This window comes from Phalaenopsis equestris, unplaced genomic scaffold, assembly GCF_001263595.1.
Source record: "Phalaenopsis equestris unplaced genomic scaffold, ASM126359v1 Scaffold205936, whole genome shotgun sequence".
Lineage (NCBI taxonomy): Eukaryota > Viridiplantae > Streptophyta > Magnoliopsida > Asparagales > Orchidaceae > Phalaenopsis > Phalaenopsis equestris.
In genome coordinates, this window is record NW_018225385.1 from 110098 (window position 1) to 134434 (window position 24337).

Sequence of the window (24337 nt, forward strand, 5' to 3'; positions counted from 1 at the left end):
AAATTGCCTGCTCCAAGGGCAAGCCATCATTTTGGAAAACTCGAACTTCTTTTCAAGATTCAAAGCTCAAACTAGAAAAAAATGTGCAAGTCCGAATCATGAACATTAGAATTCGTAAGACTTGTGTTAAAAAATCATGTTTGTATGCAGATTCTCAATCTAAAACAACTCACTTATTTTCAAGGAATGAGAATCAAATGCTCTCAATTGAATCTCAAAAATTATTTTGTCAACCATTTACCAAAGTACTTCAATGCCTTATAAAAGAAAAATTCTATTCAAAATGAAACATCTCGGTGCTTAAACCCACAAACTGGATCCTCACATATATAGGTAGTGTTGACAAAACATTTAATGCGATGAATACAGCAAAAACAACAAACAAATCTTTATCCCATTAATTTGGGTCAGGTTCATGTTCATATGCATATTCTCAATCTAACACAACTAACTTATTTTCAAAGAATAAGAATCAAATGCTCTCAAACGAATCTCAAAATTTATTTTTTCAACAATTTACTTGAGCACTTCAATGCTTTCTAAAATAAAAATTCAATTCAAAATGAAAGATCATGGTGTTTAAACCCACAAACTAGATCCTTAAATATATAGGTAGAGTTGACAAGGCATATAATTGGATGAATACAAAAACATTAAACAAGATTCTAAGTGGGCTCAGCTACATGAATCATTTTTCAACATATAATGTGACATAAATCCAAAATATTTTTAAATCATATACAAACCAACAGACTAGATCCTCTACAAGTAAATAGGTAGAGTAAACAAGGTCCAAAGAGACAAATTGAAAAGATTCAAAATCTCTGATGATATCAATGTTCATATAAAATTGCAAACAAAGAGGATCTTACTTTCAAAAATATGCCCGAATTTTAAGATGAGACTTCAAGCATAAATTTCAATAAAAATATAAAAATTCACGGTTGTAAAAATTAAAATGAACATTGAACTAGAAGAAGCATAAATTCAAGTTTCAACAGTTCAATCATGATTAAACCAGATGGTGAAATATTATATCCTATTGTTTCTTTGCATTTTTTAAATTATGGGATGATATATTGAATATTGATTACTGATCCGCCATTTCTATTTTACTCAGAATGTATCTACAAAATACATTTTTTATCACTTAGCTAAGGCGTGAAGCTAATATCTGCTTAACCAATATGGTCATCAGCACTAGTGAGGCAAGAATTGTCATCCATTTAGATAGTTTGTAGAACCCTACCACACTGGTAAGGCATTTTTTGCCTGTTCAAGGCCATATTAGGACGCATCGATCAGTCTAAACATCAGCATAACAAACCTACGCGAACTAATATGAATTGAATCTAAATTGCCCGCTCAAAGAGGCAAGCCTTCATTTTGGAAAAGTCAAACTTCGTTTCAAGATTCAAAGCTCAAACTTGATAAATATGTGCAAGTCCAAAATTCCATATCATGAACATTAGAATTCGTAAGAATTGTGTTGAAGAATCATGTTTGAATGCATACTTTTAATCTAATACAACTTATTTTCAAGGAATGAGAATCAAATGCTCTCGAGAGAATCTCAAAAAATATTTTGTCAACCAATTACCTAAGAACTTCAATGCCTTTAAAAGAAAAATTCAATTCAAAATGAAACATCTCGAAGCTTAAACTCACCAACTTGATCCTTACATATATAAGTAGAGTTGACGAGGCATGTAATATCACGACCCGGTCCAGGGCTTGATGAGAACGGACTGTCGGACGGTGGAAAATAAATTCTTTGTTATTATATTTCTATCATTAACAATATTCAAATATTCACGAAAGAGCCACTAAAGAAAGCTAATTTAATTAACAATTAGAAATTTATACCTTTTCGATTGAAGTTCTTGCCTACAATATGCATTATCTCCTCCTCTATTCATCTAAATCAAAAGCTTTTACCTTAAAAAAATGTTGAAGCGACATAATGAATTATCTAAAGATAACTCAGGAGCAATCACACTTCTAAATTACAGTAACATATAAGAAAAAATTCAATATGTATGCTAGTCTTTCATATCTTTTAAAAAAATCTTGGAATACAATAATCGTTCATATTTTCACAAGAAATCTTACATATGCTAATTTATGTATCAATGACCTTTTCTGAAAAGAATAATCAATACTTCTATATACATTTTCTTTACTTTTATTTTATACTCTTTACATATATATCTGGTTATTTTGAGGATCACCGTCAACAAAACCTAACACCCTTGATCGACATTGCTTCATTGGCACAGCGGTTAGCGGTGTAAACATCATACTTATCTAGGGTGGAAAAACTCTTACCTGCTTCCTGGTCAGTGCTTACCTGCTTCCTGGTCATGCTTCCTGGTCAATATTGTCTCATCAGCACAGCGGTTAGCAATGTAAATATCACAATTGTCTAGGGAGTTAAGCTTTGGCGTACTCGCCCATGACCGATATTATTTCATTGACACGCGGTTAGTGATCTAATCATCACAATTATCTCGGGTGATACAAAAACTCAACGCACATTGGTACACAGGTGTCCCTTGCACGTATCATTAAGGGGTGAACTCCTCTAAACATGCATATACTAGCATTCATATATAAGTTCTTTTATTTTTTTAAAGTTGGTGACCTCGTTCTCGTTCTCAGAAGACCTATTCTTGCACGCAGCAAGATACGTGGGAAATTTGAGCCAACTTGGGAGGGACCATTTGTTGTGTAGAAAGTCTATTCAGGAGAAGTCTACCAGCTGGTGGATTTCCGAGGAGAAAGACCCATGTTTTTAATCAGCGTGCGATACTTAAAAATATATTATGCAGCTTGACATCGCTTGAATTGAAATTTTGAAATTTTGATTGTTCTAGGATTATTTATTTGGCCAAATGTTTGTGACCGGATCCAAAAATTTTGTAATTAACCTCAGTTTAACGAAAATTTTTGAAAATCACACGCTACGATCCTCTCTTTCCTGTCTTCAAATTTAAATTTGATAAACTACCAAATAAAACAAGATAAATACATGAATAAATAACTCTCTCACAAAAAAAGGTAACAATAAACTAAAATTTCTCTAATAAAAATTTTGTTTTGTTCTTATTCACGCTAAGCTTCAGCTCACTGATTTTTTTTCTGTCGTCTGCAGGAAGATGTCAGACCAGAGGTTGATCTTCGCCTTCAAAGATGGATGGAACCTCGCACTCAACAAGAAAATGGCGCCGCAGGCGGCACTATTGATTTCGACATGAAATTTAACGAAGTCAACATGAATTACAACGGTCCTCTGATGGATGTCGTCAGCCAACAGAAAAAGGAGGGACTGCCCTCACTACTAAGGTTCAGCGCCAAAGCTAATTCCTCACTGAAGGGGAAAGAGGTGACTATACAACAAGACCCGATGGAGGGGACCAGCCGCCTGCCCTCCATGACAGCTACGTCAGTCGGAGGTCTCGTCGCTGCCAACGAGGAAAGAATGTCGGATGCACCACTGTGAAGTACTATGTGCATAAACGATAACCGACGCAAGCACAGGGATTTCCTACGAGAGGAGAGCAGGCGCCAGCAAGAGACATAAAACCTGCTCACCCCTATTCCTGAAGGGCATGTCTATGATCCAGGCAAGAGACCTCTTCTAGCCTACCTACTACGGACGATGAGTCCGGATTTGTTCCAGTGCCAGAAATACCACCAGCTTCAGATGTTCTCTGCACGGGTTGCCCGACATGCAACATGCAACGTCGAGATACCTCGTCGAGATACCTGTATGTGCATCAGCTGCAAGGGCCTTCGTAGAGTGTTTGGACTGCAATGTCCTACACCTGCAGCACTACAGTACCTTGGAGGAATATGAATCCAACGATGACAAATCTCAAACCGCTGACCACCAGATGGAGGAAGCATATGTCCCAGTAGGTATAGAGCAATTCGTTCCATGGGGTACCGAGCCCTATGTTCCGATGGATGTCGCGTCGTACATTTCGCTGGAGGCAGAACCAGCATCAGTTTGGGTTCCCGCCAACGTTGAAATGAGGGAACACCCTCAACAACCACCAATCGTCAGCACAACAGAGTACTACAGAATGAGTAAAGTAAACAAGAGAAATTTTGAATTCCACGAAGAAGTACAAGGGAGATTCATCAACATATTAGAAGGTTTGACACCAGAGTCTTTTCAGAAAGTGATGAACGAAGTATCATCGACTGCATTTTTTATTTGAGGGACAGAGGTTAAGCAGGCCTATTGATGGAAAGGACCTATTCCAAGCCAAGAAAATGGATGCGAGGAAAGGGCAGGATCACTATACAGTGTGGCTGCTGCTACAACTTTACAAAAGATAAGCAAGTGAATCCTCCCGGGATCCTCAGATATGACCAAGTGGATCCACTACCTCCGATGATAAAGTGGATGATTAAAAGAATGGTTCGATGGAATATACTACCTGCTGATTGTATCCCCAATAGTTGTATTATTAACATTTATGACAAAGGAGATTGCATACCTCCACACACTTATCATCATGACTTTGTGAGGCCTTTCTGTACGGTCTCGTTGATGAGCAAAAGTAACATCTTATTTGGGAAAGAAATTGATGTCATCAGCCCCGGAGAGTTCAAAGGATGTGTGGAGATTCCCTTACCGGTTGGTTTAGTACTTTTTCTTAAAGGCAAGGATGCAGACATCGCCAAACACTGCATTCCAGGGGTGCAATACCCGAGAGTTTCAGTAACCTTCCGAAGAATGGACAACAATAAGATACCATATGGATTTCAGCCATATCCAAAGCTGGAAGAATTATTGTCTTACGAGCTATGAGAGGGTTGCAACTCTAGGCATGTGCAAAGGGAACTCTTGTCCTGAAGCATGGCTTAGCAGGTCAGCATGATTAAGAGCTTGCTACACCAGTGACGGATATTCAGAGGATTCCTTTCTTCTTTAACTACGTTTCATTTCAACAAATATGATATGTACCGGATGTGCTCAGCCCATAATGTGTACTTCGCATGACATATTTTGGATGTATTTTGATACAGTTTACATATTGTACCTTTGTGAAGCGTTGGCCTACATTCCATTTATAACGCCTATTACAGCAGATGAATGAAATTGCTTTCAGAATTTTATTTGTTTGTTTAATTTGCCCTTCTTGATGCGATGGATAAAAGCCTTGGAACCATGTGTTGGTTCTGAACTGCAATGAACAAAGAACAAAGCAATGAAAATTTGATGAAAATGAAATTCAAAAATATAATACTCTTTTGAAAAAATCAACCAACAAAAATTAAATTTTGAAAACATATTTTAACAGTTAAAATAGGAAGAGAAAATAATTTACTTGAGTTTGTTTATCTCGAGCTCGAGATTTCTAACTCTTTGCTTGCGTAGGACGACTGTTCTGATCTGTACCAATTTTCTTCGCATCTCCGCAAAATTACACATTCTGCACAAAATCTTCTGAAATTCTTTGCATTCCCCATAGAGTGTCACACTCCTCACCACTCCTTGCATTCGGGACAGACCTTTAGAGCCATGTTCCCTCCTCAACCCTCAATCAAACTTCATGACTTCCCAGGAGTCAGTAATAGAATTTTGATTCTCACCTTGGAGTCTGTCTCCTTGGCGTAATGTCCTTAAAGGTAGCCATCTTTCGATTAGATCCAGTTCGGACGTAATGTCCCTAGCGGTAGCTCGAACTGGCATAGTCCTTTCCTTTTGACGTAATGTCCTCAATGGTAGCCATCTTTTGATTAGATCCCGTTCAGACGTAATGCCCCTAGCGGTAGTTCGAACAGGTATAGTCCTTTCTTTCTGGCGTAATGTCATTAATGGTAGCCATTTTTCGATTACATCCAGTTCGGACGTAATGTCCCTAGCGGTAGCTCGAACTGGCATAAGTCTTTCTTCCTGGCGTAATGTCCTTAATGGTAGCCATCTTTCGATTAGATTCAGTTCGAACGTAATGTCCCTAGCGGTAGCTCGAACTAGTATAGTTCTTTCTTTCTGGCGTAATGTCCTTAGTGGTAGACATCTTTCGATTAGATCCAGTTCAGACGTAATGTCCCTAGCGGTGGCTCGAACTGGTATAGTCCTTTCTTTCTGGCATAATGTCCTTAATGGTTGCCGTCCTCTCCACCGTTGTCACCCTTTTGAATTGGATGTAAGTCCCTATGCTTTCCATCTCGATTCGGTCCTCTCACACATTCCTATTCTCTAAAATTATTAATGTTAAGATCAAAATTAAACATTGAATTTGAAATTGAGTCTCCGCCTCAATCGTTAGTTTTCCCGATAGTTATTTCTGGAATCTCTTTTCTTTTCCCCGACGAGAGTATCTGTTACTCCCCAACGGAGATAGTTGTTACTCGATTCTACACTTCTTTCTAGGTCTGTTGACTTAAGAGTCTGGGTTAATTTTGTTGATCTCATCGGTTAACGCCAATACGCACGGTGTGCTCGCCCAGCACACCACACCTATTGGGGGTTCATTTGTTGACCTCACTTTTAGTCGAGGTCTAGTCTCTCCTCTTTAATAGCCTAGGGTCTAGCCGTAGAACTTTCATGCCGACTATTCCTAGAAAACTAGAAGAATGAGTCTTCCCCGTTAGAAATTCCGAGCTTTTCTTCGCTCGACTTGAAGTTTCGCATAGTAGTTTTGACATCTAGCACTTAGTAGGTGGGGCTACTGTGAGGAAGCTCAAGGAGAATTTCTATAGGACTGTTGGCCTTAGGATGACTGTTGGCCTTAGGATTGACGGCCTTAGGATTGACAGTTCATACCCCTGGAAGACGAGCCCAAGAGGCAAGTCTCGATGGGAAGCTAGTTGTGGACAGAGTACTCACTAGAAAGACTCCATGAGAGCAAGTGGTTGACAGGGTCTCCACTCAAAGACCTCAGAAGACTACAAGCCTCAAGAGGCACAGGTAGAAAGGTATCGAATGAGAAGTATAACTCCAGCTCATATTATCTGAGTAAAAAACTGGCTTATAGACTCTTAATTTTATTTTAGCAAAAATTTTATGTTGCTTTAAAATATCATTTCAATGAAATTTTCTTATTTTCTCAAGAAAGATTTTTGTGTAGAAAGCCCCCTTGAGGATGAGAAGCTGTCATACCCCTAAAAGTCGAGCCCAAGAGGCAAGACTCGACGGGAAGATATGGTACTCCTAAAAATCAAGCTCAAGAGGCAAGACTTAATGGGGGTCAATTTGTTAACCTCACTTTTCGTCGAGGTCTAGTCTCTCCTCTTTAATAGCCTAGGGTCTAGCCGTAGAACTTTCCGGCCAATTTCCTGCCAACTATTCCAAGAAAACTAGAAGAATGAGCCCTCCCCGTTAGAAATTCTGAGCTTTTCTTCGCTTGACTTGAAGTTTCGCATAGTAGTTTTAACCTCTAGCACTTATAGGTGGGGCTACTGTGAGGAAGCTCAAGGAGAATTTCTATAGGACTGTTGGCCTTAGGATTGACTGTACGCGTTGACCTGGCAACGTCGCACTCAGCACCGTCCTGTTTAATTGAGCTCGCACTGAGATTTTGACAGGAATAGGATCGCGATGCGTTTTTGGCCCGATCGTCGACGAGGTTGCCTAAACGACTCCGGATGACGAAACGAACTGCGTCGACGCGTCCAGAACGTCGATTTTGCCTAGGGGAGACGTTCCTTTCACTGTGATGATGCGTCTGGGGAAAGATGCATAATTTATGTGTAATTATAATAATAATAATACTTTTACTAAGAGGAGTCTTCCTTAGGGGGCTCCGCCCAGGACCTTTCTACTTGTCGTTGATGCGGGAGGCAGTTCATTCTTATGCTGACCTTATTCACTGTGTTGAGACACAAATCTATGCAGATGAGGTCATCATTGCTCACAAGGAAAAATTTGAGCGATTGGAAGCAAGCACAAGAATAACGCTGGAAATACAATCAAATCTCATAATGAAAAAAGTTTAAGGCACAAGGGAATCGTGAGCAACGATCAGAAAAAGAATACACACCACTTAACACGTCACGTGTTAACATCTTAATGGCAATCAAGGATGAAAAGACTGTCAAGTGGCCAAAGCAGTTAAGAAATCCAGATTGTGAAGACCAGTCTCAATATTGTCATTTCCATTGTGCAAAAGAACATTCAACAGAAAAATGTTTTCAATTAAATGAAGAAATTGAACATCTAATACGTCAAGGTCACCGAGGCCGCTACTTACAAGAATAATGTGAGGGGAACCAAAAGAGAACTGTTGGAGTTATCGAATGAGAAGTATAACTCCAACTCATACTATCTAAGTAAAAAAACTGGCTTATAGACTCTTAATTTTATTTTAGCAAAAATTTTATGTTGCTTTAAAATATCATTTCAATGAAATTTTCTTATTTTCTCACGAAAGATTTTTGTGTAGATTGTAGAAAACCCCCTTGAGGATGAGAAGCTGCCATACCTCTAAAATTTGAGCCCAAGAGGCAAAACTCGACGGGAAGATAGAGAATGATCTTTACAAGCAAGGATGATCAAGACCACCCTTAATTTATTATGAGATAGAGAATTATCTTTACAAGCAAGGATGATTCTCTCCCTATCTTAGGCTTGAATATTAATTATAAAAAGTCATAATATTATTTATGCTTGTGTTCAAACATTTTGAACATTGGGTGATCATATTGGTCTTAATTTTGTGATTATCTCCTAAGTTGAAATCCTTTAGAGATGTCTTATAGTCGGCCCTTTGGTTAAACACTCAACTATAACTTGACTTCCATTATCTCTCATATATCCTCACATATAGTTGATCAATAAATATGAAAAAAGTACCATGACTACATCAGTTCTCTTAATCACATGGAACTCAATAAGAAGAGTAATTTGAAAGAACAAAAAAAAAAAGTATTTATGACTTGTCATCATTTAGGCCAACTTACTTTAGGCGATTCACCTATTGACTTAATATTGGTGATTATATATTCCTGATTTAATTGTTACAACTCATGTGATTGTCTTTGTTTTTTGGCCGATTTGGCTCAATAATTGCATGATTCACTCGACCCAAACGAATATCAAAGAAATAATTTTAAAACATTCAGAAATGGGCAAAACCAGGCCTTATTAAATCAATGTGATCATCAGAGCAAAGAACTCTCTACCCAACAGTTGTTGGGCAACCAATAATTGAAAAAACTAATGCCCAGAAAATAAAAATAAAAAAAGTTGCGTAAAGCGTTAGAGAACCATTTTAAAATAGTCTGAGTTATTTTGAATCTTTGATATTTCTATTTAGTTTCGACTGGGCCCCATGTAAGGGAATATTTTGGCATTGTAATAAGCAAATATTGCAGGTTTACATACCAAATGAAACTGAAAAACAATTTGAGTGAACTCAAAACTGAACTTATTTGCATTCCCGACACATTAGTCCTCTTATTCCCATATTTTAATAATTGTAACCTTCCTTGCACGGCATTGAAGCGTGTGAGAATCCTTACATATATGAGAAAGTTTGCGAACGTAAGACATTTGCAAAGCTGCGTACATCGGAGGTTATTCAAAGGGTATTGAGGGTTATAGTTATGTTACAGAGATGTTACAGGGGGTATAACGTAGATATAACCCTCAAATACCCTCTGAATAACCTCTGATGTACGCAGCACTACAAAAGTCTTACGTACGCAAATTTTTCTCCACATATAGAGGTTTTACGAAAGAGGCATTTACATACATACCACCAAATTATAATACAGTTACATATTTACACCTAAATTTTAATATTTACATAAATAACACTCTGAATCTTTAATATCACCTAAAAAAAGAAAACACTTTTTCATGCATAAATTTCTTACACCATAGCATAATAAATATAAATATGATAGTTTAGGTGTAGGATATGTAAATATATAAATATTGTGTTGTGCAAATACATACACTGAAATCTTCAAGGAAACAAATTTCAGAGCTTTAGATGACTACAATCAATGTAACAATCGCTTATTATTATTACTATTATTATTTATTATAACCTAAATCTATTTCACCCCCTCCCCGCTTCATTTTCTCGAACCCGTGGGCCTCAGCCCTAATTCCGTTCGTTCGCTCGCCTGACCCGCGGCCCGCGTCCTTCTTGTGTCGTTGGAATCTCATTCCCGCGCTCGCCTCTCATACACGAGACAATCTCACAGACGACCCATCCCTTATCTCTGTCGTAAATCCTATCTTCTGCGAGGATCTTACCCTCTGCCTCTCGAGCCGCTCGCATGGGGCATGTGCTCAGATGTGCTCCGCTCGTCTACTCGAGCCGTATACGATCCTTTGAGCGTTCTTTCTCTTTCTCTCGTCTATATTAAGATTTATTTAGTGCATTTCAAAGGGCCGAAAATCTCTGAGGGAAAAATCTGCAAAATTTCTTTCTCACTTTCTTCTTTAGTTCTTAGCGCTTGGGTTGGCTTCCTCTTGCTGTTGGAAAAGAGTTTGAGTTGGGAAGTTTTTTTTCTGAAACTTTTGTGTTGGATTCTGCTTTAAAGAGGTACTCCTCCCCTCCTCTGTGCCTTGCTTCCTTTCGGTTTCTCTCGGTCAGGCTGCTGAGAATAGTTTCCTTTGGATGGTACAGCATGCTAGTCTAATTTACTTTCATGTATTTTGAGATATTCACCATAAGAGCATGTGGAAGTAAAAAAATCTAGGCATATTTTGAGATTTGAGCATGGATTCTTGCTAGGGTTAGTGAGAACTGAAGCATATATGGGCTGCCTCTAGAAATACATGTTGGAAGAAATTATATTTCTCATGCTTAAAATGAATGTGGTAACTTATTTTGATATTAAGGAAAGCTGGCTCTAGAAGATTCGTGCTTATCTACTTCTTGTTGTCTATCATCACGGTATAAAAGCTAGAAATTTACTCTTGTTTTGATCCTTTGCAAGGCTCGGTGTGGCCTCTACTTTGTCCTGCTTTGAAGCTTTTTATAGGCCACGATTTCTTGGCCTTTGCTGAGTTCGTTTTTTTAGCCTCTATTGGAGCTCGGTTTTAACTCCCTGTGGCTTTTCCTGACCTGAAATGCATGCTAACGGAAGATTTCTATAATTTCGAAAGCCCTGTAACTTGTCTTAATAGCTTGGTTTATCTCTTCGTGAGGCATCCTTTTGCTCAAATATATGTTGGAAACTATTTCATGTTTGGAGTAATTGAGTTGGTGACCTGAATGTGTTTTCCATGTTGTTGTTCTTTTCGAGACATATATTGGCTCCATATCTTGATGTTTCAAAAGCATGTGAGCTGTTCTTTGGTTTTAAATGGATCGGTTTTACCTTGAAGTAGTTGGAACTTTAATTTCTATTAAGGCTTGGGTTTTAATCTATGCACAGGCCCCATTTTAGCCTTGAATGGCTCGATTTCTAGCCTCCATTGGGGCTCGATTTTGCCTGCTCTAGTTCTTGTTCTTTGCCTAATTATAAGGCTTATTTTTGGCGTGGGATCTATATGTTGTTGGTTACTTCAAGACCAATACATGTGCAGGTTTATCCCCAAATGATTTAAGGTTGATTTGGGGCGTGGTTTTATTTGTTTTGGCCCCTGCTGTTTTTTTTTTTTCTTTTTGGTCTGCTTAAAGGTGGCTGGGTTTGGATTTACTGCATAAACTGCATCTGTTAGCTTATAAAATTTTGTTTTGGTCTCCATTCGGGGCTCGGTTTTCACCTTGGAAGGGTTGGAGGTTGAGTTCGTGGTTGAGATCGTGTCTGAGTCATTTGGGCTTTACTTGTTAGCCTTGAGGGATTTATTTCTGGCCTTAGTTGGGGGCTCAGTTTGACGCATTTTAAGCCCTTACTCGAAGGCCTAGCTTGTGATTTGTGCTATCCTTGTTCGAGAGGCTTGTTGGGTGGTTGTCCTCTCCTATTCCCACCCGCGAGCCTATTAAGGGGTTGCTTGGGATAGTGTAGCCCTTTTTGTTGGGTTTGAGTAGTTTGCCCATTCACTCTCTTATTTATATCAAAAGCAACACTTTGGCAATGTTGGGGTTGGCTTTCCTTTTGCTACTTTGGTCGCGAGCCTTGTTCGGTGGGCACTGCCCTTGTGGCTTTCGGTTTTGCCCTCTAACCGTGAGATTGGTAGGTGGAGGTTTGCTTCTCCTTTGTCCCCCACCCGTGGGTTTGTGTTGTGTTGGACTCCTCCTTGCCATTTGTGGCCGTGAGCTTCTTATACAAGGTTTGGTTTGGTTTGTTCTGGCTCTTACCCTTAAGTTAGTTGGAGCTTGGTTGTGTGTTTTTTGGCTTTACCTGTGACCCTCTACTCTCTTTTCTGGGCCCTGTTTACCGCCATAGCTGTGAGCCCCTTGTTATGTTGACGGCCTTGGCTGAGAGCCTTGGTTGTTGTCCCCTTCTTTAGTGACCCCGGCCAAGAGCATTTATGTGACTTTATTGGAAGGTTTTATATCTATTTCATGTATGAAGCTATTGATTAATTTGGGAGTTGAAAAATCTTAATTTTGGCATGAGTTTGGAAGTGCTAGTGGCGGTCTTCCCCGGACCACTTCCCTTTTATTCGATTTGGGAGGTTTGGAAGATTTCCAAGTTTTATTTTGGGAGAGCATGTGGTTCAGATAAATTGATTCCATAGAAGATTTTTTTTTTGGTTTGGACACCGATGTTAGGAGGTAGGTCATTTGTGGGTGATCGTCATGTTGGCTCGGGCCTCTTTCGACCCGCTCGAAATAGAACTTGGAAGGGACACGCTCCTCGGGTCGATCCAATTCTAAAAATGCAAGAAAGTGACATCCCTTCGGATTGATTCAAGGTCCTTGGGTCCTACTTTTTCAAGTTTTTTCCTCATGAGTTTTGAGAACTGATTCATTCTCAGTTTTTTCGATGTTTTAGGTGGATCAGTTCCTCCTCTCTCTCATCTCCATTTTTATTCTTTTCTTTCCTTGCTTTTTGGTTCGGTTTTCAGTGCTTATGTCCGATACAAAAGTGCACATGTATAGCATTTTGCTATACGTGAAACCATCAAACAAGGTCGCAAGTAGATCGGTTTTTGTTTTGGCGGTTTTTGTTTTGGGGCTGGGGCTTAAGGCAGTGATGACAAAGACACACCGGTGGTAGAGCAGAATGATATTCCATCCTACGACATCAGAACACCCCCCACGGACCCGGTGAACTGTAGTATGAAAGTATCATTCACCGACATAAGACTAGCGGGAGTTGATCTGTACCTTCTTAAGTTGTTGGCGGTCCTAAGCCCGACAGCGTGATCGACTCGTGGACAACTATACTTTTCAAAATTGATAAGAATATATACACATTTCTCAAACAAAGTTATATTTTTCGCTACAAACAAAATTGATACAACTCTCTTTTGTGTTCCTGAAATTTATGTGCATGCTAAAAATATAAATTCTAAATACGTTTTTAAAAAATTGATTGTTCACCTGTTGATTACCTGTTTTGGGCTAAGGAGTACCCTCCTAAGTTAGGTTCAGTAGGGCACCCTTCTAGTCGAGTGGCGGGTTTTATACATCCGGGTGACCGAATAGCCTTCGACGAACCTCGAGTACAAATATATATCTGAGCCTAGTCCTGACCCGAGTGCTTGAGGTCCCCTCTTTCTTTCAGACTTTTTCATATGTTTTATTAGAATTTTTGGACAAAGCACTCATGGTCTTTTCTCCGGGATTTTTTTTTCCCGAGGTTTTTTTTTTTACAGTCTTTACTTAGATTATTACTCGTCAATTTTCTCGAATTTTCCGTCGTGAATTATTTGTCGGATTTTTTCGAAGTTTCCAAGCAACGTTTTTTTATTTATACAGTGAATATAATTCACTTTTGCCTATATGATGCCTGCTAGCTCGTTCCTTAAATTCCATTGCTCTACTTATAACTGCCACATCAATTACACTTAAAGGAACAACGGACCTCCCAAGTATACAGGTTTGTTTCGTGTTTACAGCATGTTACTTTCTTACAGCCGCTTTTCTATCGTACCTCCTACTTTTTCTTTACACTGCATGTTGTATTGTTCTTTTCCACCATATACTCTACTGTTTGTCCTGTACTACACACTCTACTGTTATTCTATATATTGTACAACTGTTGCATGCCCTACTGCTTTGACTGCTTTTTTCGCCATACATGCTACTGTTTCTCTTGCACATCATACCTTAGTATAAGCGGACAGTAGTTGGTTTTATAGGGGGTACCCGGTAACAGATCCTTGACTAGACAATTGCATGTACGTCGAACTCGAAGGTGTTACGGCAAGGAGCTTGGAGCTAGCGTTGTGGGCAGCACGGTCATCTTCAACAGCAGAACACATCTATACCAGCTAAATCATTCCTTAGAAATTAAAACACCAAGCCATAGAATTTTGAGTTTGTTTGCATAGTGCAACATAAATCCTCAACATTTTTTTAGGCATTTCTACAGCTCTACTGTGCAATCTAAGCCCTAACTTGTTTTAGAATTCCGAGGTTGTCGTTCGTCACGATCTAAATCCACATATCTTTCAGGCTATTCGTGTGATCATCTCACACAAATGTAAACCCTAATTAAATAAAATTGACAGGATCAAACACTTGAATAATTTCTCCTCAAAACCGAAGCCAAACCATAGGGTTGACTGGAAAGTCGTTGAGGTTCTCCTTCAGATATGTGGCATCCCCTAGTTATTCTCCTTTGGACTCTACAGCAAAATGTTCCAAATTTGAATCATTCCTCTTTTCCTCTTTCACCTCTTTCACACCTCTTTGTCCGATTTTGTTGAAAAGTCCTATCCTTTTGAAGTTCATGAAAATAATATTTCCTGATTCTTATCGAAAATATTCTTAGGTGACTACGGTTATCTAAGATGTAATTAACTATAGGGGCTTGCCCTTATAGGAAGCTTTTCCGAACCCAATTTAATATAAACCCTATTTAATTTTCTTCATATTAAATAGGGGAACTTGTCGGCAAATAAAACGGTTTCGCAGACCAAATGAACGTCATATATTTCTTAGTTTATTTGATCAAGTCTCATCCTTAAGTCTTGTATTTATCCTTCGGGATAAATACAGGGTTTGAGGTATAGCACTCTTTCATTTAAACTATGAAAAATATGGGGTCAGTTTGATTTCATATTTTTCTAAACTTAAATCTATATGTAAATAAAAACATCCTTCCGAAGCGGGCGACGGGATTTCAATTCTGGGGACCGACAGCTTCTTATGGGCAACTCTGCCAACCAAAATAGTGTCGACAATGCAGTAATAGAAAAATAAATTAAAACCAAATATAAAAATGAAAAAAAAAGTTGTGAAGAAAATCATTTCAAATCCCAGAATATAAGATTTTAAACGTGCTCCAGTTCTATAACCGAACCCTCATCAATGCTATCCTCCGTGGGAATAAAATCTAAAAAATGAAAGGGCTACCCTATGAATTCATATATTACTTAGCCTGAATATATGTTGAGATAGTCCAATTTTCCCCGATGTGGTAATTCACAAACAAAATATCAATTAAGATGCAGCATATATAAAAATAGGCTTCATTCATGATGATAAATGAGCTAAATTGGATAGCAAATATCGAACTAGGCTTCATTTTTTGAAATCTCAATTGCAGTAATAAATAACATCCTAAATTATTTTGAGAATCTCCACCTAACTATATGCATAAGAAAATAACAAAAACAACCATTATATATTTCTCTCCCCTTTCAGCAAAATGAAAAAGTAATGCAACTTTAATTTAACTTAAATTTATATTGTAACTAAAAAATAATAAACAAACAATCACAAATTAAGATCCAACATTCCTAATTCCCTTCGAATTGCAAAAATTCATTCTTCATTTTAAGACTTTGTAAAAATATTTGTAATTTGAAAATAAATTCCAATCAATCATATGTTTATATCTCCTTTAGATACATTATCTCTAATAAAATGAAATTTAATATTAATATGTCTGGTTCGTGAATGTTGAAATGGATACTTTGTTGAATAATTACGTTAAAAATTATAAAAATTTTCATAACTTTTTAATAAAATTTAGCATTAATTCACTTAACATTATTTCTAACATCTTGTTGATAATAAATTTTGATCTCTAGCATATGCATCGAGTCATTTGTTGTTCAATATTTTTATTATCAAATGTTAATTTTTAGATTTTTAATTATTTTATTATCAAATATTAACAAAATTTAATGAAATTTTTAATCTATCCATCTAATTATTTGCACTATGTTTTCATTGGACTTGTACTACTTAGTAGCATAAATAACTATTTACATGCATAAAAAAAATAAGATTGATACAACAATATAGAATAAGTTATTAAAAAGTAAATAAATTATTATTAAGTGAGTATTTTATCGACCTCTTAGCTAAAAATGAATAAGCATATTCACACACTTAAATAATCAAGCAAGCTATATGAAGCATGAATTTTTTTTTTCAAATTTTTTTAATTATCTAAATAAATATAGATTAACCTTTTATGAATAAATATCGTGTTATACACCGGGTGCTTAGGCACTTATAGCCTTATCTAGAATCATTACAAATGTGCATGGATAGCTCAAAAAACTCAAAACATATCTCGACCATCATTCCAATATGATTGGAATATTGAAAATATAATGACAAGTTTGTTTAGACAGTAAAAAGTTTAAAAAAAAATAACAAGCAACAGCTGCTAATTAATCAATGTATGGAAGTGATACAAATTTTTTTAATAAATAATCATACAAATCATAATAAGATAACCATTCACGATAAAGCTAACCATATTAATATAATTTAGAAAAAGATAAACTAACCAAATACAAATAATTATATTTAGAACTATAGGCAAGTTCATAAATTTCGAAAACAAATTAATACACTAAATCTGTATGCCTTTTTTCTAAATTCAAATTTAATTATGACAATACGATTAGCTTAAATAAATAATAGCATATCATGTAATTACTTTCTAATTTATAATATATCCAAAATAAAACATTTTAATTACATTCATAACTAGAAGAACACGTTACCTATCATATTGGCATCCGGGTATGTGATCTAATTTAAGGAAGCAGCTTTATAGGGACTCGCCGCCATTAGAATAACATATATATGCACAAATTATTGATTCCTAAATTTATGATGATTTTTTTTATAAAATAAAAGAATTTGCCAAATTTAAGTTTTAAATTTATAATTAAAATTGAAACCAAAACCAAAACAGAATAATGACTCTTGAAACTACCAAACCAAAGAAATTGAAGCTTTCATGAAATGACTTAGACTAAACGGAAGCAGAGCTTAAAATCCTTGGTCCAAACATTCATAAATAAAGACAGAAACATAATTTCAGGGTCAAAAGAATAAGCTTCCTCCAGCACTAAGCTATGATCATAGCTCTGAAAGTACTTTGGAATGCATTTCCCTAGTTAAAGTCTTTGCAAAAAGCTCAAAACGTTGGTAAATAGAAAAAACTCTACCAACTAAACTAAAATAAAAACTACAACATACAAAGATACGTTGCAACTAATTTGAGCACAATATCAAATAAATTATTTAACTGAGGCAGTTTTTGGCCTATAGAATGCCCGAGTTTTTTGAAATACCTTCTTCAAGCATTTTCAATGCATGTGCTGAAGGAGGTGATTTGGAAAGTGCTGCCCCCAAGCAACTAACAGCAGTTGCCTGCAAATGATCTTAAGATAAGAAAGATTACCAGACAAATTATAACAAGAACAACTTCAAATGGAACAAACCTGGAGGCCAACATTGTCCATTTTAAAGGCAAGGGTTCGCTTTATCTTATCATGCACAGAAGAAACTGTATTTGAAAAAAGGTAATCTGGCATTCGAGCATACCTGTTGAAGAAAAAGGACAAGAAAATCTTCAAAGCAGATGCGATTAATTTGTCTAAGGGATTTGTATTTATAAATTATTAAAAACTAAAGACATTATAAAATTAAAAACTAACTTAAGAACACAGAATTATAGAGGTTCAAAAGAGACCACTCAAATTATATATTATTTCACAAAGATGCAAATATCTTTCAAAAGCTGTTTAACTGGACTAATAAAGCATACATAAAGAAAAAAAGCAATCTGAAGAAAGGAATCATACGGTGTAGCAGATATTAGTAATATTAAAACTTTGAACAAGGATACGAGCAATCCCTCATGACTTTCGCTCTTTATTAGGTACAGTACACCTGTATTGTAAGAACAAAATCAAACTACAAGGATTTTATATCTACGAAGGTTATGTAACTTCTTTAAAACTATGAACATAAAAAAGTTATAGGATTAGGCAATTTGAACTCATATATCGAATAGTAACTTACCTTGCAATGCTGTATGGAGATTCTTATAACGACAATATTTTATTAAATTACTCTATCGGTTATAAGGATAAAAGTAATTACAAAATTTTATTAAGTTGCTCTATCTGACAACAAGGTCAATAGTATCTGAGTAGACCCATCTACATAAATGTATGGGAATAAGAGATCGAAACATGCAGATTAAATTAAGCGCACATCATTATATGGAACGCATTATTTTAATTTAGTACTATGAAATTTTTGTTCATAAATCAAGAGATTGTTGTTCATGAATGTATTTAGATATCAAAACCAAAGATGCAACTGGTTCAAAAAATTTGTCAACATAGCAAACTAAACAGTAAATTGAACAGACCAGTAGATAGCACATCCAATAAATTCATTTTTACTTCGGAACACTAGATGAAGAAATAAATGATTTCACAAATTGCTTTGCATCACCAAATATTCAAAGACCAACGGGCCCAAATTAACCTACAAAATAAATCACAGACAATTACTCGAGAAAATTTTTTTTGAAAAATATTGCCAAGCACCTGTGTGTAACTGCATCAATATTTGACCAAGTGAGCTGGAAAGTGCTGTAAATGACCCACACTTAGTGGATTCTCTGTGCTCTGCTAGTTGCAGAAAAACAACCGAATGCCCATCCAGCATTGAAGCTAAAGTTGAAGATGAGGCAAACCGTATCTGCAAAATAAAATATAAGATACATCTAACAAGAAGAAACTAGATAATGAGAACAAATATGCAATAAATTACAGCACTATATGCACAAAATATGACAGGTTATATCTAAAAGTATTTGTATAACCATCATCATCTTCCTTAGACTTATACCTAACTATCAGGGGCATATTTATGAAATCTTATGTTTCATTCATTCCAAAGAAGTATTACCTGAGACATTAAATATATTCTTCCACCTTCACTGATTATTTTGAGCAAGTTATACCCAAGTTAACTGAGTCCACTCCCGAATCTTCTAATAGTAATTTTATCTACTAATCTAATGGATGCATTTTAGTTTATCTGCAATTGATGGCACTACATCCATTCATGTGATTCAAGTATTACCATGTCATGAACTCTTTTTATTTCCTCCATGTTCGACTTAGATATCAAAGAATTTTTTCATTTCCCAAGACCGAAATCCATAGAACATAATCACCCTAATTCTAGTGTTATGAAGTTAACCATTCAGAGTACTTTTTCATTTTAATGACGCAATCATAACTCTTCAAATTTATAACAATATTTATATTCCTATTTTTCTGTATAATAGAATCAAAATATTTAAAATTAGGGATTTTCACATACGTAGCACTCCAAATAATCCTATTTACATATTTCACACTCCAAATTTTTAATTCATTAATAAAACACAAAATCTGCTGGCAACACGCTATCAAACTTTCGTCATCTTTACTTCTCTCATTCTCTCAGCCTCAACAATCATTTTTTTCAATTGCTCTCTCCCTCCTGCTCAGAGGATTTCCTCCCACTATCTCCAGAGCTTCGAAGGCAAAGGATCCAATTTGTGTTCTTCACCGGCACCGCAGGTTGGTGATTCCTTTTTTTTTATTTTTTATTTATCAGTCCCTGTTGATTAGAGTCCTTTCCTTTTTGGTCTATTCTCACTTGTAGGTCAAAGACCTAGCAAGAACAGCAATTTTGTTTTTTCATTCAATTTGTCGTGGCCTTTTTACATCTATTTCTGATACAGGTGCTCAACTTTTTTAGTCTTTTGTGCCTAAGCTAGATCAATGGAACAAACTTGATAAAAGGTTAGGTAAAGGTGATTGCACGAATATAGATTTAGTTCTTACGGGGTTGGAGAAGGAAATTGAGCATTGGAGAAGGGGAGTTTGTGCATTGGAAAGAGAGTTCGCGCGTGTTGGAGAATGATTTTTCCCGCGCTGTCGAATGGAGTACGAAGTAAATGACAGATCATAACAGGGTATTCTTTTGTGATAAAAGGCATGTTTTGTGTGTTTTATTTGTAAAATATAAGTTTGGGGTGTGAAATATGTAATAGGAATGTTTGGACTGCAATGCATGAAAAAATCTCTAAAAATTATTTCACCTAAGTTGCACTTCATCAAGTGAATGCTTATGTAAATGATATCTTATTAGGAGTTTCAAATGAATCCTTGTCATGAGTTTCATCAACGACGAGTAAGGAATTTAAAATGAGTATGACGGGAGAACTAAATTTCTTTTTTGGACTTCCAAGTAAAACAACAAGAGAAAAGCATTTTTACATGTCAAACCAAATACACAAATGACTTAAACGATTTGACATGAAATTTAAATCTACTAAGACCCCCATGAGCTAAACTACTAAATAAAAATTACATGAATCTAGAAAACCAGTAGATAACATATTTTGAAAGAACATGATTGGTTCTCTTTTATACCTCACTGCTAGTAGGCATGACATTATGTTTGTTGTATGTGGTTGTACTCATTTGCAAGCCAGCCCTAAGGAATCTCATTTAACTGCAGTTAAGCGTATATTTTGATATTTGATAGGCTCAACTAGGTTAGGTTTGTGGTATCATTCATTATCATGTGTCATGATTTTTTTTTTTTCTGATACTCATAATGCTAGTTGTTAAGTCGATCAAAAAATCACCTCTGCAGCATGTCAATTTTTAGGATCGTCCCTTACATCTTAGTTTTCTAAGAAGCAAATTTTTTGTTGACTTACCTATTGCAGAAGATGAGTATATAGTCGTAAGCAGTTGTGTCGCTTATGTACTTTTGTTAAAATAGCAATTTGAAGATTATGGATTTAAATTAGAACATATATCAATCAATGTGAAGATGCCAGTATTATTACTTTAACTAAAAATCAAATTCAACACTCACGCACTAAACATATTGAGATTAGACATTACTTGATTAGAGATCATGTTACTAAAGGTGATGTTGATATTGAATTTCTTCCAACTAAATTACAATTAGCTGATATTTGTACTAAAGTCTTAGATGAAAATCGTTTTTGTGAACTAAGAAGAAAATTAGGATTGTTAGACCCTAATATATGATTATATTAATCACTTGGCTTCATTATATTTATATCCATACATTCATTTATCATTACATTTTGATATTGTCAAAAAGGGGAGAGAATATTTGTTGGGAGCTTAAATTAATTGATTAATATTTTTTTGCGTAGTTTCTTCATATACATATGTTAGGAAGCATGCGTGGATTAAGGTTACTTTACACCTTATTCTAATCTAACCAACATAAGTTTATCATCAACAAAAAAGGGGAGATTATTAACTCTATAATTTTTATGATAACAAACATATGATTGGCGGGGCTAATATTGTCTTATGAAGAAACTTTAGGATCACATGATTATCTGTAAGCTTGAAGCTTGAAGCACGAGTTTGCATCTACAACTTAAATTATGATTATAAGTAAAAATTAGCTAACTATTTTATTAAAATTTAGTAACTTATTTTCAAAATCATTGACTAATTCATAACTTGTTAAAATATATTTTTCGAAAAAAATTTACATCACTCTTAACTATTAAAATGAACTTTTTATTTAAATTTATATCTATAATTATTTGTATGCCAAAAAATTATTTCTTAATCATATTTCCATCAAATTTATCTTCTTTAAAACTACAAGTTTATAGATACCATTAATTCTCATTACATCAAAAAATATTTAAGACATCAATTTAATTTAATAGCTATGAAAATATATTGTTGCATTTTATTTTTTCTAAGATCAAATCGAGAATGTCATTCAAAATATATATTACTTCATAAACTTCTGATATTATTCATTTCAATGAATAAGAAAATTATAAAAAATAAAATTATGAAAAATATTATTTTGCTTTGAAAAAACATCAGTAAATTTAACTTTTAATGGCCATAATTAATACATTGATTCAACCATCATTCACAAAATTAAATGGCATTATGCATATTCAATTGTACCTATTAACGGTTTTAAAAATTTTGAGGCGCTTAGAAGGTATATATATTAATATGTTTATGCTCTTTCCATTACGTATATTCAAACGTTGCTTTGCTCAAGGCTTATTACAAATAGGCATGCATGTCATTTAGGAATAGTTTAAGATGTATATGAATTGTTATTAGAATTTATTTCCAATGGATCCTCAAAGCATTAATGCTAAAGAAATTATAATTCTATATTCCTTTTATTTGCAGCAACTGCAACCGAAAATGAAACATTTGGAAACAATTAATAACATAATATAAATTACATAACGTTGCCTCCAAGCATTAAATATCAATTTCCTTTTTATCTCTTTCCAACGTGATTTGAAGAATAGCATTAACAAAATTATATTAGATTTCATTTATATTCTTAACCATTGCATGAAAATTGTAAGTAATAACAATAACAAAAATAAAATTAGTTTGCCGATTTTCTTTTTGGAAGGTATTCAAAGATTCGGCGCATAGAATTTATAAATTTGATTTGTCATTTTTTTAAAGTTATTTGAATATGATTTTAAATAAAAAAAAAATGATGCTATTACCAATAATAAAATGAAATCTGTCATATCTATAAATAAAAGCACTTTTGAATGAAAAAGAGGCTAATGAAAAAAAATAAACTCGGGGAATATTTTTACTTTTATTCTTCATTAAGACCGAAAAACTTTCAAGAGTGCATCAAAGCATCTTCAAGCTTAAGAGAAATACACGAGAATGCTTAAAGTTTCTTTACACGTGAGAATGCTTAAGAGAAAAACGATTTGTGTGATGATTGACGGATTGTGAGATTGCTTAAAGTTTCTTTTCAATTTTGATTTGTTAAAGTATTTCATCAAGTGCTAAGCAAAATTTGAAAGTTATTTTTTTTTTATTTCCTCTTAGAAGTTGTGTTATAAAAGTTTTTTTTATTGTAAACTTTGGATTTTGAATTGCGAGGGTTTCTCCACCTACGCTATGTGTGAAGGAGATTTATTGATTAGGTAGTAAAATCGTAGCCTGTGGATTCGGCTAGGCATAGAGTTAGCAGAGGTCGAATCATGTAAAAGTTTTATGTGTGTTTTACATTTCTTGCATTTAAATTTCATAAACCTTCTCATATTATAACTCATTTAAATTTCATTATTAAAATTAAAATTTTTAAATTTTTAAATACATTAATTTAACCCCTCTCAATGTGCCATAGCATTCAATTGTGAATCTTTCTTGTCATTAAATTGAATTCAATTCGAAAATAATCAAATAATTATTTAGATGTATAGCCAAATTAGTCCTAGAGCTTTGCAAATGTTTATAGCCAAAATAGTCCAGAGTTTTGCAACATTTCAATTTAATCCTGTGACTATTGAAAAATGATTCAAAATGATCTCTCGTGTAGAAAACAAGAAAAAAATTATCTAAATTTAATACCTCGTCAATATAAAGATGATCTCAATTAGTCCCAAAATGGCCAAGTGAGCTCAATTGGCAAAAGTCGAGAGACTAAGGATCCGTTTGGGGGGGAGGGGGTTGGGGGCATTTGGGGGCGGCAAGTCATGCTTTTTATAAAACGTGAGCAGTGGGTTTGAGCTCGAGGTCCGCGTTTCTTCGCGTTACTTTTACTGTCTTGCCCTTGCTTCAAGTATCAGATCGATCCCGGCTTCGCGTATCAGATTGATCTCGGCTTCGCGTATCAGATCGATCTTGGCTTTGAGTATCGGATATATCTCGGCTTCACGTCTTCTTCCCTAATAGTCCAACGAAGCTCTTGCATTTTCTTCGTGTCTTCTGCCCCAACCGTCCCGCATTTGTGCATCTTCTTTAACTTCATTCCGGGTGTCTGCTTCTTTCTCTGATATCCTCTATCCCTTACATTTTCTTGGTGGATTTGCTTTATTAGCCGCATTGGTTTGCATAGAGTTTTTTTGTGAATTCGCTTGATTGGTTACTTGTGTCTTCTGCGTGGCACTCAATTTTTGAGATTATTTGGTTTTTGGTTTCTGCCCTAACCCGCTTGATGGTTGCCGATGCTTCATCTTTTAATGTTTT

General features: G+C 35.3%; 1 protein-coding gene across 2 annotated transcripts in view; it reads right to left on the bottom strand.

Moving 5' to 3' along the window:
• LOC110036393 (HEAT repeat-containing protein 6) overlaps positions 1–24337 on the bottom strand; it is a 135471-nt gene that overhangs the window by 82273 nt on the left and 28861 nt on the right. For both annotated transcript variants that reach the window (XM_020740829.1, XM_020740828.1), the window contains exons 10-13: positions 18848–19001; positions 18092–18179; positions 17729–17831; positions 17579–17657 (exon numbers count right to left, since the gene is read on the bottom strand). In XM_020740829.1, coding sequence (XP_020596488.1) covers positions 17579–17657; positions 17729–17831; positions 18092–18179; positions 18848–19001 — 424 coding nt within the window. The remainder of the gene's footprint in view (positions 1–17578; positions 17658–17728; positions 17832–18091; positions 18180–18847; positions 19002–24337) is intronic.